At 41.6% G+C, this 12,473-nt stretch overlaps 7 protein-coding genes across 7 annotated transcripts; all 7 read left to right on the top strand.

Moving 5' to 3' along the window:
- Positions 1-85: 85 nt before the first annotated feature.
- Positions 86-700, top strand: MIX23 (Mix23p; the record flags this gene model as incomplete). The annotated part of the gene is made up of 1 exon (XM_022607153.1): positions 86-700. The coding sequence occupies one exon, from the start codon at positions 86-88 to the stop codon at positions 698-700; it is 615 nt and encodes a 204-aa protein (XP_022463777.1).
- A 730-nt stretch (positions 701-1,430) lies between these two features.
- On the top strand, positions 1,431-3,968 carry RNR3 (ribonucleotide-diphosphate reductase subunit RNR3; the record flags this gene model as incomplete). Its single annotated transcript, XM_022607151.1, has 1 exon — positions 1,431-3,968. One exon carries the CDS (start codon positions 1,431-1,433, stop codon positions 3,966-3,968), a length of 2,538 nt encoding a protein of 845 aa, XP_022463776.1.
- Positions 3,969-4,270: 302 nt separating this feature from the next.
- KNAG0C04270 (uncharacterized protein) lies at positions 4,271-6,301 on the top strand (the record flags this gene model as incomplete). The annotated part of the gene is made up of 1 exon (XM_022607150.1): positions 4,271-6,301. One exon carries the CDS (start codon positions 4,271-4,273, stop codon positions 6,299-6,301), a length of 2,031 nt encoding a protein of 676 aa, XP_022463775.1.
- A 368-nt stretch (positions 6,302-6,669) lies between these two features.
- RPS24B (40S ribosomal protein eS24) lies at positions 6,670-7,513 on the top strand (the record flags this gene model as incomplete). The annotated part of the gene is made up of 2 exons (XM_022607149.1): positions 6,670-6,672; positions 7,109-7,513. The coding sequence occupies 2 exons, from the start codon at positions 6,670-6,672 to the stop codon at positions 7,511-7,513; spliced, it is 408 nt and encodes a 135-aa protein (XP_022463774.1).
- Positions 7,514-8,713: 1,200 nt separating this feature from the next.
- Positions 8,714-9,523, top strand: KNAG0C04250 (uncharacterized protein; the record flags this gene model as incomplete). Its single annotated transcript, XM_022607148.1, has 1 exon — positions 8,714-9,523. One exon carries the CDS (start codon positions 8,714-8,716, stop codon positions 9,521-9,523), a length of 810 nt encoding a protein of 269 aa, XP_022463773.1.
- Positions 9,524-9,854: 331 nt separating this feature from the next.
- Positions 9,855-10,652, top strand: MAM33 (Mam33p; the record flags this gene model as incomplete). Its single annotated transcript, XM_022607147.1, has 1 exon — positions 9,855-10,652. One exon carries the CDS (start codon positions 9,855-9,857, stop codon positions 10,650-10,652), a length of 798 nt encoding a protein of 265 aa, XP_022463772.1.
- Positions 10,653-11,042: 390 nt separating this feature from the next.
- Positions 11,043-12,311, top strand: PCI8 (Pci8p; the record flags this gene model as incomplete). Its single annotated transcript, XM_022607146.1, has 1 exon — positions 11,043-12,311. One exon carries the CDS (start codon positions 11,043-11,045, stop codon positions 12,309-12,311), a length of 1,269 nt encoding a protein of 422 aa, XP_022463771.1.
- Positions 12,312-12,473: the final 162 nt, after the last annotated feature.

The following is a 12,473-nucleotide window of genomic DNA, read 5'->3' as shown; positions in this document are numbered from 1 at the left end:
ACTATTTTGCAACTTTTCGATGTTTCGGTACAGAACAGCCCTTGATGTCAAATGGTCTGAAGGAAGCAGTGAATACAGTGAAGCGATGGGGAGGGAAGATTCTATAACAATAAGAGCACCTTCACCAGGCTTGATTGATGCTGATGATGACAATCTGAAATTCAGTAACGGGGATAATTCAGTATCGGAGATAACATTAACCAGAAAAGTGTGCATCGAGTCTACGCTTGTTGATTCCTTCTTACAGACCCTGCGTCACATCAGTGACGACAAAATAAAGCAGCGGCTAAACAGCTACAATAAACAAACCGTGACAAATAGCGACAAGCTGCAGAACTGTAATACATTCGTTCAAAATGAACTGTTCCCCAACTGGGAGGCTAGGTCCAAGGCAATTACATTCTGTCAGCGTCAAGCTGATGAACTGAAAGCCGAACTGGACGTGAAGTATGCAGAAAGTTCTAATGCAAAAACGGTAGCAGTTGATGCGAGGTTAGATCCCTACGGCGAGCGTGATCTGCTGGATGAACAGGAATCAAAATACTCCTCATGGAGTCGATTGAACGACTGGGTCAAAAATAGTCTGATTGTAGAGTCCATACTACAAAATACAAGTGACCACACTCTGAAGCGACAATGTGACGCAAGCGAGGATTATTTGGAAAAGTTCAAGGCGCTGAATAAGTCTCTGACAAAATAACATCTCGTTCCTTTGGGGGGATTTTTTTTATGTTCACCTTGTGATTACATGTAGAAGTGTCCCAACTAAACGTTGTGTTACTCTCTAAAACCTATCCAAAAATATCAGTCTCCTGTTTTTTTTGGGCCTGTAAATAGCAACATCCATTACAGGAATCTGTCGAAATTGCATGTTTCAAGAAACGCCAAATGACAGGTGGTCCTGAAAACACCGCACCCGTTTAATTGCATCAACGAGCTTTCTTTTCTTTTTTTCACTGAATTGTTGAACCCTAACGCCAAACGACACCAGTTGCAGAGTATTAACAAGCAGCTAAATACCGACCTGTTATAAATCTTTCTTCCATTGTCGCCAACCAAAAAAAATAGCACCCTGTATACGGCCTGCGGCACTTTCTGAGGGAACCATGGTTACCAAAAATGGTTCTCATGGCAACGCGTCAACTTTTCCTTTTTTCAATTCATTTTTCTTTTCTTTTTCTTTGGCTATTACTATATCTGGTTACGCAGCAAGATTCAATAAGATGTTTAGTGGTATTTGTGGGTGGGTCGTAAACCGAGATTTTTGTATATATAAGGCGGTGGAATATATCTTCAGAATAAAATACTATTCCCAGTTTTCTCGTCTCAAATGAAATGCGTTTTTGATATTTCTTCTGAGTATTCTCACTAAACCAAGAAGAACAAAGTAACTTGTTACCTTTTTACAACAAAAAGAACATTATCCAAGGATGTACGTTATAAAAAGAGATGGAAGGAAAGAGCCTGTCAGATTTGACAAGATCACGGCCAGGATTACAAGACTTTGCTATGGGTTAGATCCGAAACGTGTTGACCCTGTTATAGTCACTCAGAGAATCATTTCTGGTGTCTATGAAGGTGTGAGCACTGAAGAATTGGATAACCTAGCCGCAGAAACAGCCGCATACATGACTACTATTCATCCTGATTACGGTACTTTGGCTGCTAGGCTTGCGATTTCTAATTTGCACAAGCAAACTACGAAACTGTTTTCTCAGGTTGTTAGTGACCTGTATCACTATGTTAATCCTGCTAACGGGAAGCACGCTCCTATGATTTCAGATAAGGTCTACGACATTGTGATGAAAAACAAAGAACTGTTGAATTCCACTATTGTTTATGACAGGGATTTTGCATACAATTACTTTGGTTTCAAGACACTAGAACGGTCATACTTGCTGAGAATTAACGGTAAAGTGGCGGAACGTCCCCAACATTTGGTTATGAGAGTGGCCTTGGGTATCCATCTGGATGATTTAGAATCTGTCGTAAGGACATACAATTTGATGTCAATGAGATACTTCACACACGCCTCCCCCACTCTATTCAATGCTGGTACCCCAAGACCACAGATGTCATCATGCTTTTTGATTGCCATGAAAGATGACTCCATTGAGGGAATTTTTGACACTTTGAAGGAGTGTGCTATGATATCGAAAACTGCAGGTGGTATCGGTTTGCACATTCACAATATTCGTTCAACTGGGTCGTACATCGCCGGTACCAATGGGACGTCGAATGGTCTGATTCCAATGATCCGTGTCTTCAACAACACATCACGTTATGTCGACCAAGGTGGTAACAAAAGACCTGGTGCCTTTGCTTTGTATCTAGAACCATGGCACGCTGATATTTTTGACTTCATTGATATCAGGAAAAATCACGGGAAGGAAGAGATCAGGGCAAGAGATCTATTCCCCGCTTTATGGATCCCCGACCTTTTTATGAAGCGTGTGGAAGCTAACGGCGATTGGACCTTGTTTTCGCCGAGCGATGCTCCAGGTCTATCTGATGTTTGGGGTGAAGAGTACGAGCAACTTTATGAAAGGTATGAAAGGGAGGGTCGTGGTAAGACAATTAAAGCACACAAATTGTGGTACGCAATCCTGGAAGCTCAGACCGAAACTGGTACGCCATTTATGATTTACAAAGATGCGTGTAACAGGAAGAGTAACCAACAGAATTTGGGAACAATCAAATCCTCTAACCTGTGTTGTGAAATTGTCGAGTATTCTGCACCAGATGAAACAGCAGTTTGTAACCTTGCCTCGATTGCTTTACCGGCCTTCATAGAGACATCGGAAGATGGGAAAGTGTCCACTTATAACTTCGATAAGCTACACGAGATTTCCAAGGTTGTTACTCACAACTTGAACAGAGTCATCGACAACAACTACTATCCAGTTCCGGAAGCTGAAAACTCCAATATGAGACATAGACCAATTGCTTTAGGTGTTCAAGGTCTTGCTGATACTTATATGCTGCTGCGTTTACCGTTTGAGTCGGAGGAAGCCAGGACTTTGAACAAACAAATATTTGAAACAATCTACCATGCGTCTTTGGAGGCATCTTGTGAACTGGCTCAAAAGGATGGAACATACTCCTCCTGGGAGGGTTGCCCAATGTCTAAGGGTATTTTCCAAATGGATATGTGGGATGCCAAACCGTTTGGGATGTGGGATTGGGAAACATTGAGAAAAGATATTATTGAGCATGGGTTGAGAAACTCTTTGACAATGGCCCCAATGCCAACTGCTTCAACATCTCAAATTATGGGCTATAACGAATGTTTCGAACCCCTCACCTCCAACATGTACCAGCGTCGTGTCCTGTCCGGTGAATTTCAAGTCGTCAATCCATACTTGCTTCGGGACTTGGTTGATTTGGGTGTCTGGGACGAAAGTATGAAACAACATTTAATTACGGCCAACGGTTCCATCCAAGGTTTGCCAAATATCCCAGATGAGTTGAAAGAGTTATACAAAACGGTTTGGGAAATATCTCAGAAAAAGATTTTGGAAATGGCTGCCGACCGTTCCATCTACATTGATCAATCTCATTCTTTGAACTTATTTTTACAAGCTCCAACAATGGGTAAAATCACCAGTATGCATTTCTACGGTTGGAAGAAAGGTTTGAAGACTGGTATGTACTATCTGAGGACACAAGCTGCATCTGCTGCAATTCAGTTCACCATTGATCAAAAGGTAGCTGATAGGGCTGCTACCATGGTCGCAGATCTCGCTAATTTGAAACGTCCAAGATACGTCCCGCAAGGCACCAAATTCACTGAACGTTTGGCAAAAATTAACGAACATTCTATGCCTCCGACGGCTTTGAGGGAAATATCCAATTTAACTTTGGAAGATCATTCGCTTGAGACTCCCAGAACATCTTCTAACGAAAAGATATCTTCTAACGTTACCGCCGTTATTATAGAGGAAGGTTGCGAGGTGACCAGTCAATGAGAACAAATTTATATATACCTTTTAAACATTTTTTTATTTAGATCGTTTGTATACTATTGTGTGTATCGTCAATGGAATAGTTGTTCGATGCTACTGTTTTCCATTAAACCTTTCACCTTTGATACTTTTGGATAATTTAATAGGTTCTAATTCCCTTCATTTTTGTAGGGGTTTTTTTTACTTAATATTGAAAAATTAATTGGAAAAGCCTGCTTAAATTCTTGCAGATAGTATGATCTGTTAATAAGTGGCACGATTGGGATCCTGGTTGACGTTTAGTTTGCTGAAGACTGTAATGAGACATGAATTTGGATATGTCCAACGAGGAAAGTACTGATAAAGTTGGCTTCGAATTTCCACAACATGCTTTAACAGATGAAGCCTTGGAACTTCAGGACCTCTCCTATAACGAATCCGGTGATTTGCCTGAGTCTACTGAGTCTGCTCGAAGACGCGAAGAATGGGTTTTACTGAGACATTCTAATATCTTCAAAAGAATTTTGTACAGAATATGGTATGGACCGGACAAACCGAATGATGAACCACCAGCTTTTCCTAGAAAATTTGAGCTTTTAAGGAAGATTGATGCCTTCCCCGAAGATGTCTTCAAGTCGAGATTCCCCAAAAAGAGTGTTAGGATTTTTCTTCTGCTAATATATGGTTGTGTTTGGTTTGGAATAGTATCTTCACTTATACATGCGTACTTGATAAAAAAGCCCTTCTTTTATCCGTCCGATGGCGGAGAGAAGCTTCCTATAATAACTTTGAGCTGTAACTCGTATCTGAATTGGGAGGGAAAGAACAATGCCTGTGGTCTGATGGGAGAGCTGTGCGAACCGTTTGATAACAAAGAATACTACATAAGATGTCCTGCGTTATGTGATAGAGGTGGATGGACCTATTCTGCCATCGACGTTGGTACAACCAAGGTTAAATATAGGGGGTATGAGATAGGTGGTGGGCAGTTGTCTGATTCATCGCAGCCTGATCTTTTTTCATACCCATATCGCGCTGATTCCTTTGCTTGTGGTGCTGCAGTTCACGCTGATATAATATCTCCCACACGGGGAGGATGTGCCCGGATCTCGATGGAGGGTTTCCAAACACTATTCCCATCCAGAGAGGGAAAGCATAACACTAAATTTTCAGTTGGTTTCAATTCATTCTTCCCAAGCTCTTTTGCATTCCGGTCTTATTTGAATGGAATAGCATCCGGGTGTCATGATCCAAGGATGACTGTGGTCTGCCTGAATATCCTCTTTGGCCTTCCAATTTTTTATTTATACGAAAGCATAATAGGTTATTGGATATGCACTATTGTTGGTTATTGGACTTTAGTGCTAGTTTTGGACCCTCCACTGTTGGTCGATCCACACGATGAGTCGACGGTTTACGAATTATTCAGCTTAGGATTTCAAAGACTTCTACCGTTGTGCTTTGTACTGTACGTTCTGTGGAAGAGCGCTGTCAAGCGGACGTTAAAGGAAGACTGCTCCCCGTTGTGTAAAATCCTTCTGTGGTACCCTTTGTTATGGCTCGGAATCATGAACAATATAACATTTGATCGATTACCGGTCGACAGGTTAACTGGGAAGGATCTGAAAGAACAAGCTGGTGCAGCAACTGCAGTTGGGTGTATTGCAGGGACCATTTTAACCTGCGCTTTCATTCAAGCATATTCTCTTTGGAAGTCCGGAAGATTTAGAAAATTCTTCAAAATATACATTTCGTTCATTTTGGGACTTGTATCCCTAGCCTCTATCCCCGGTTTACATTTGAGAATACATCATTATATTCTTGGTGCCGTTTTGGTTCCAGGCTGTGCAACAAGAGGGACATCTGCTTATATGTTTCAAGGTATTCTTATAGGTTTGGTTTTGTCAGGTGTGTCAAGGTGGGATTTTGCCAGTATTGTAGAAACTGATATTGCTTTACTACGGGGAGAAGCAGGTGCCGCTCCCCCACCCCCAATATTTCGATTCAAGGAAGAAACGCCTCATACACTGCATTTAGTGGTTAACTCCACGGCGTCAGAATCGTACATTAGAAATGAAGAGCTTAACGGATTCTCTCTATTACTGAACGATATTGAAGTATACATCGGGAAGGACAAAACAATTGATCTAGATGAACTTTTCGAAACTAATGAAAACTTGTCACTAATGGCAGAAAGGGCCATAGAGGAAAGTGCTAATGGTAGTATTCCGCTATATTTGAGAGCGGCAAGAGTATCAATGGGGTCACCTCAAAAAGATCGAAGCGACTACACAAATGCTGCCATTTTAGAATGGCCCGTTGGGATTTGGCATGATCCACTTTTGGGTGTATCCTGAACTTACGGTATCAATGAGTAAACTGAACTCAAGCAGTTCGAGTGTCCTTTTTTACATCCGTACATTTCTTCATTTTTTTTTTGTTTTATTTTATTTTTTTATAGATATTTTTCGTTGATGTGTATATTACCCGATTTGGAACTTGGCGTTTGGGAGACACAAAAACTTCCTTCTACGAGTTACCGTTTGGTAGGAGGGGTCCAGGCGGGGCCCCGGTAGCACTCCAGGCTGGGGGTCTCTAACGGTGGTTCTGCAGAAAGACGGGAAAAAGAAGAAGGCTTTAGATAGATATCTGTGTATGAGCAAACAAGCTTGCTCTTGAAGGTTTAGTTAGTAAGCTTAAAGGGCTAAAACAAGTGCATCAGAAAATGGTATGTAATTGAAGCTAACGAAAATGAAGCGAACTAGCGTGTTGAGGTCGGATTTTGGGGGTATTTTTTGGTCAATTTAGGGCTTGATGGTAGCACTATTATCACTTTTAAGATCAGGTTATTCAGATGCCATCGCTCATAACATATAATGACATATTTGAGGAACTCCACGGAACAGAACATTGTATATTACTCATTTGATTATATGAACCAAACTGGAGGGCGGCAATAAAGGTATTAACAAAATGTATGGTTTTAAATGTTTTATGCCTATTCCATCATTCGTTCAATAAGTTCTGTTGATACGACCAATCGACCTCTTTCGTAACATACAGCGTATTCGTTTGAAAATATCCACACAATGGTATCCTAATCTCATCGTTACTAACATGCCTTAATTGTTTTGCATCAACATGCATATCCTTGTTTTCAATAGTCCGACAGTGTCACTATCCGTACCAGAAAGGTCATCTCCAATCCACTTTTGGCTAGAAAGCAGTTCGTCGTTGATGTTCTGCACCCAAACAGAGCCAATGTCTCTAAGGACGAACTAAGAGAGAAAATCGCTGAGGTTTACAAGGCTGAAAAGGATGCCGTTTTCCGTTTTGGTTTCAGAACGCAATTCGGTGGTGCCAAGTCCACTGGGTTCGGTCTAGTCTACAACTCCGTTGCCGATGCCAAGAAGTTCGAACCTACCTACAGATTGGTCAGATACGGTTTGGCTGAAAAGGTCGAGAAGGCCTCCAGACAACAAAGAAAGCAAAAGAAGAACAGAGACAAGAAGGTCTTCGGTACCGGTAAGAGAAGAGCGAAGAAGGTTGCCCGTCGTAACGCTGATTAAGCATGATAGGGAAGCTCAGGACCGTCAGACAAACTCATGATCCACCTTTCTATCACCCTTAGTGTGTATACATGTATATCACTTTAAGTTATTATAATACAATACAATATGAAAAAGAAACATTGAAGAAGTGTGATCTTTAGTAAGTTCACTACTCAAAGGATTGCCGCAAATGTTTTACCGATAAGTATTCAAGTTTCTTGACTTGTGTCTTCCAAGAGACATTGGAAATAGATCGCTAAACACACTATCAGAATTACAAATACGATGCCATCTTCAAGCAAGTAAAGTAGTTGTACAACTGGGTGTATATAGTCTAAAGTGGTACCATGGTTTAAAGAGAGTTATATATGTGGCCTGAAGACGCAGGTACGGGACGCACCTTTTAAAGAAAATAAGAACGAATACCCCACTAAACCCAGTTAGAGCAGTATCCCTACAAATGAAAATAAAATATGTCTTCCCTCTGAAAGCGAAGAAAAGAAAGAGAGCACGTACAGGTAATACGACTTGAACGGTCTTCAGGCTGTTGGTGCATTCTGCAGCCAACCACCACGGGAAATGCATATCATAATATGAAACTAGTTAGTATTTTTGTGCTACAACATGAACTGATTTTCCAAACAAGGATTTTCTCGGGAGAGGTTATGAAGTGGGAAGGGAAAGTCATTGGCTGAAAGAATGGTCTCCGTTACCCAAATATTCTTGATATGATTCTTCTACACATGGTATGAACTCACCGTGGTATAAGCGGTCTCTCACATTAAGTATTTTTTTAGTACTGCACTACTATTCTGTACACTAGTGATCAGCAAAGCGTTCCAGTTTAAATGTGTAGTTAGGGATGTGTCTTATGTTCCTTAAGTAGTAGGCAGTAGTTATCCCTAGCAGGAGTAAGTTCGACTCAAAAGGGGCATCGGCAAGAGCTTCTCATGTAGAAGCTGTCTCGAAGAACATTCTTTGACTACAAACAAGTAGGGTTCTTTGGTTTCCGTCTCATATGTAGTTGAAATGTGTGAAAGTCCTGTTACCGCCAACATTTTGGTTTGTGCACGATGAGCGTTTCTGTTAACAGATGGCCAAGTACCTTTGCAATATATAAGAAAGGAGAGAGAAGGTGTTCGGATAAATGTTTTACATGCCCTTCATCATTACTTTCAGTCCGTTCCCAAAAGATACCATCTAAACAGTGTATTGAACATGTTTAATACGCTAACCAAACGATCAGGCCTAGCGTGGTGCCTTATAGCCATTCTTTCTTTCGTTCAAGTAGTCGCTGCAGTCGACTACATATCATTCAACAGCAGCAGTGCAGGTGTTGAGAACAAGACTGATTTGGCCATCGGTGAAGGTTTAGTTCACGTGTCCAGCAACGGTTCAGACATTGTAAATTTAGCCGACGGGGTAAACGTCACCGATGTTTTTGAGGATTTTGCTAACACTGACATCGTTTTGAGAGGTAACGAGTCCGTTTACGCCAACTTGACCAAAAAATATGTTGGTGATAACGATACCATCTCGGAAGACCACCCATTGCATAAGAGATGTTTGGTAATGCATGTGGTTGGTGGATGGTTGTGTTCTTGGGACGAGTATGTTACCATTGAACAAGGTTGTTGGTGGTCCCCATGGTACCCCATCTCCCACTGTGGTTGGGGGAACCCTTTCAGAAGGCCAATCAGTCTAGGATGGGGTTATTCTTACTCCTGCAGCGGCTTCAGAAACGATTTTGACGACAATATCCTACGGGGCTGCTTGTCCTACCCATTTGCCAAGACCATTACCCGTGGTGGTACTTACTCTTGTCCTGTGGATCACGGTAAAGTCGGCCAAATTTGGTACCAACAAAACGTTGCCTATGCTAAGATCCAGCACAGGAAATGTTCGAAGGGTCTGTTCGGTAACACATGCTCCTCGTGGAGTGTAGTCCAACATGTGGACGCTCCAAGAACTGGTGACGAAAATTACAGACTTGGTTGTTCTACTGGATCGTCCAGTAAATACTGTTAGACGTGTCGTAACTGATTTTGACCAATCTTCGGCTTACTAATCGTCAATGGGTGGGAAATGGAAGTCTATTACCAGAGTCTGTACGGATATATCTTTTCTAAATATACTATTGTATCACATTGCCGCATGGTATGCGTTGTCTTGATTCTTTATGAATCACATACAACTGTCGTGTGGAATACTGTGATATCGTTTCAAAGACTAAAAAAATATAGAACTGATATTTAAATTCCTACGAATATTGAAATTGGTCGTCGACTTTGACTGTCGCCATTGCTGAGAGGTGCAAACTTGTAACACGACGTGCGCTCATTAGACTCACACTGCTACCATGTTTCTGAGTGTATTACGCCGTGCTGCTACGAAAACCCCAGTGTGCGCTATAACGAGAACCACTGCTGTGTCTCAATCTTTGAAAAGGTTGACTGTTACTTCCGCCCCTGTCAGGACATTTTTGACGACCCAAGTAAGAGGGGACCAGCAAAGACAAAACGTCAGCGATATCCTTAAATCTGAGATAAAAGTGGAGACTGAGTCGTTTTCGGACGAAGTGCCCGCATTGTTTAAGGACTACTTGACGAAGTATAAATTCGATGTCGTCGAGAACAAGGGACAGAACGAGGCACAGATTGTCAGAAAAACGGATAATGGCGAAACTGTTCGTGTATTCTTTGATGTGGCACAGGTAGCCAATCTGCCCTTCGACGAGGCCCCAGTGGAAGAAAATTTGGCAGACGACGACGCCGGTGAGGAGGACTTTGATTCCATGGCCGATAACTTTGCTAATGTCAACGTTGTTGTAGCCAAAGAAAGCGATGGTTCTGCTCTGTCTTTCGATTTACTAATGAACTTGCAAGACAGGTCCTTCTTTGTTGACAGCATCACGCCATATACTTCCGCAGAGCTGGCATTAGACGACACCGCCGAGGCTCAAGTCAAGAAAGATGCGGTGTACCATGGCCCACCATTTTCTAACCTAGATGAGGAACTGCAAGAAACATTGGAGATTTACTTGGAAAGCAGAGGGATCAACGAGGAGTTGGCGTCCTTTATTAGTGCTTACTCTGAATTCAAAGAGGGCGCTGAGTACGTTTCCTGGTTACAAAACATGAAGAGATTTTTCGATTAAATTCTGGTGTTTTGACAGTTTAAAGCCAACCCCCGTCCCAGATCTTGTATATAATGATATTCTGTTTGTCTTCTGTCGTCCCAATGTATACGGTAACGATAGAGAGAATCCTTTGAATTTTGAAGGGGAAAATAAAAGAAGAAAGGAAAACTGATTTTTTGACGATGATTTACCAGCTGCCCTGTATATACATGTGTATATGTTGTGGATAGAAGCTTTTCTTGATACAATCAGTAGGGTATACACGGATCTTTTTCCTCATTTAAGTGTGCTCGGATGGCAGTCTGAGCTTCCCACCTAAAAATATTAAAAATCTCCTTGCGAGTTAATTACAGCTTCATTAGAAAGTACCTGAACCAAACCCTGATAAAATTACGAACGCAGTAGGCCATGCCGCATAGTGACAAAGGCTTGTTCTACCTTGAAAGAGTCGCTTATTTGATCTCGCATGAGGTTGGTACCATTGAGGAACGGAGACAATGTGCGGTAGCAGCCATGAATTTCCTCCAGGATATCAAATGTTTTGACACGCCGCATTGGGATATTCTCAACGAGGCAAGTGGGCTGCAGATCGATAAGCCTCACCACGTACCAAGCAACAATGCTTCCCCAGATTACGACGCTCAGTTGCTTCGTAAAGTTATATCTCATAAATTCGGTGAAGCTCAGTACTTCCTGCAAAATAAACGTGTGACAAGAGATCGGTATTATAGACAATTGGAGGAAACCATCAAGTTTCTTATCTTGTGTAAGAACTTCAAAGGGGTGGAAGAGTTGGAACAAAGGATACAAAACATTGTCAATTTTCCTGAGTTAACTGTGAAGGAGCAAGAGGCGTGTAGACGAATACGTGTTTTGGTCGCGGCCAGTTTTTACATGCAGAAGAAGTTCTTCAAATGTTGCCAGTATTTCTTCAAATGGCTAAGTATAGACCCAGACTTGCTCAACACTCCACCTATACCGGCCAGGAACGTTTTGCTTACGGACAAAGAGATTAACTTGATGATCACCATTTCATGCCTTATATCGATCCCCTTGGAAAGCTATAATGACTTCATATACCTGAGGGAGGCAGTACCATTTTTCGAGCATTTCCCACTATGTTTAAGAAGTCTAAGGCTTCTACTGAACACTAGTTTTAACAAGTTTTTCTCCCTGTGGCAGGGGAATGAGATAGCAGAGGAGTGTTTACAGAGCCCGTATCTTGTAGACGCATGGCCGTTTGCTCAATTGGTAATGAGGTCCAAGATATACTACTTTTATTTCAAAGTATCCTGTGAGATCCAAATAGGGTACCTTTCGAGAACTTTGGGAATCGAGGAAAAGACAATAAGGGAAGATGTAGAGCTGCTTATAGAGTCAGCCAATTTGAATATAGTTATCCGGGGTGATACATTGTGTGAAAGCCAGTGTAGACGGCTAGAAGATATCGTTGTTCAATTACAGCGTAATGAAAGAGAGATCGACCGAAGAATACAGGAGAAAAGACAGAAAGTACTTGAGTTGGAAAATAAAGCTGAGGGAATCATTGTGAACAATGATACGGTCAATAGAAGCACCCTACCTAATTCAGTTTCGTCAGATAACGATACGATGGATCTTAACGATTTGACGAACGTCAGTGACACGGACAGTTTTGCTTTTGATGGAACTAGTTGATATCATGGTATTGAGACCAGTGGGTTAAAAGTACATGCTAGGGTATATAAAATAATTTTATTTAATGATAAAGAGGGGGAGGGGGGAAGGAGTGTTATTGGGTTAATAAACATTCGTAAACTGATGCAAAATATAGTAAAGCCAATCTTTATTCTGAGCAGG

The sequence above is a fragment of the Huiozyma naganishii genome, chromosome 3, assembly GCF_000348985.1.
Source record: "Huiozyma naganishii CBS 8797 chromosome 3, complete genome".
Taxonomy (NCBI): domain Eukaryota; kingdom Fungi; phylum Ascomycota; class Saccharomycetes; order Saccharomycetales; family Saccharomycetaceae; genus Huiozyma; species Huiozyma naganishii.
This window is presented reverse-complemented; position numbering and strand designations above follow the sequence as displayed.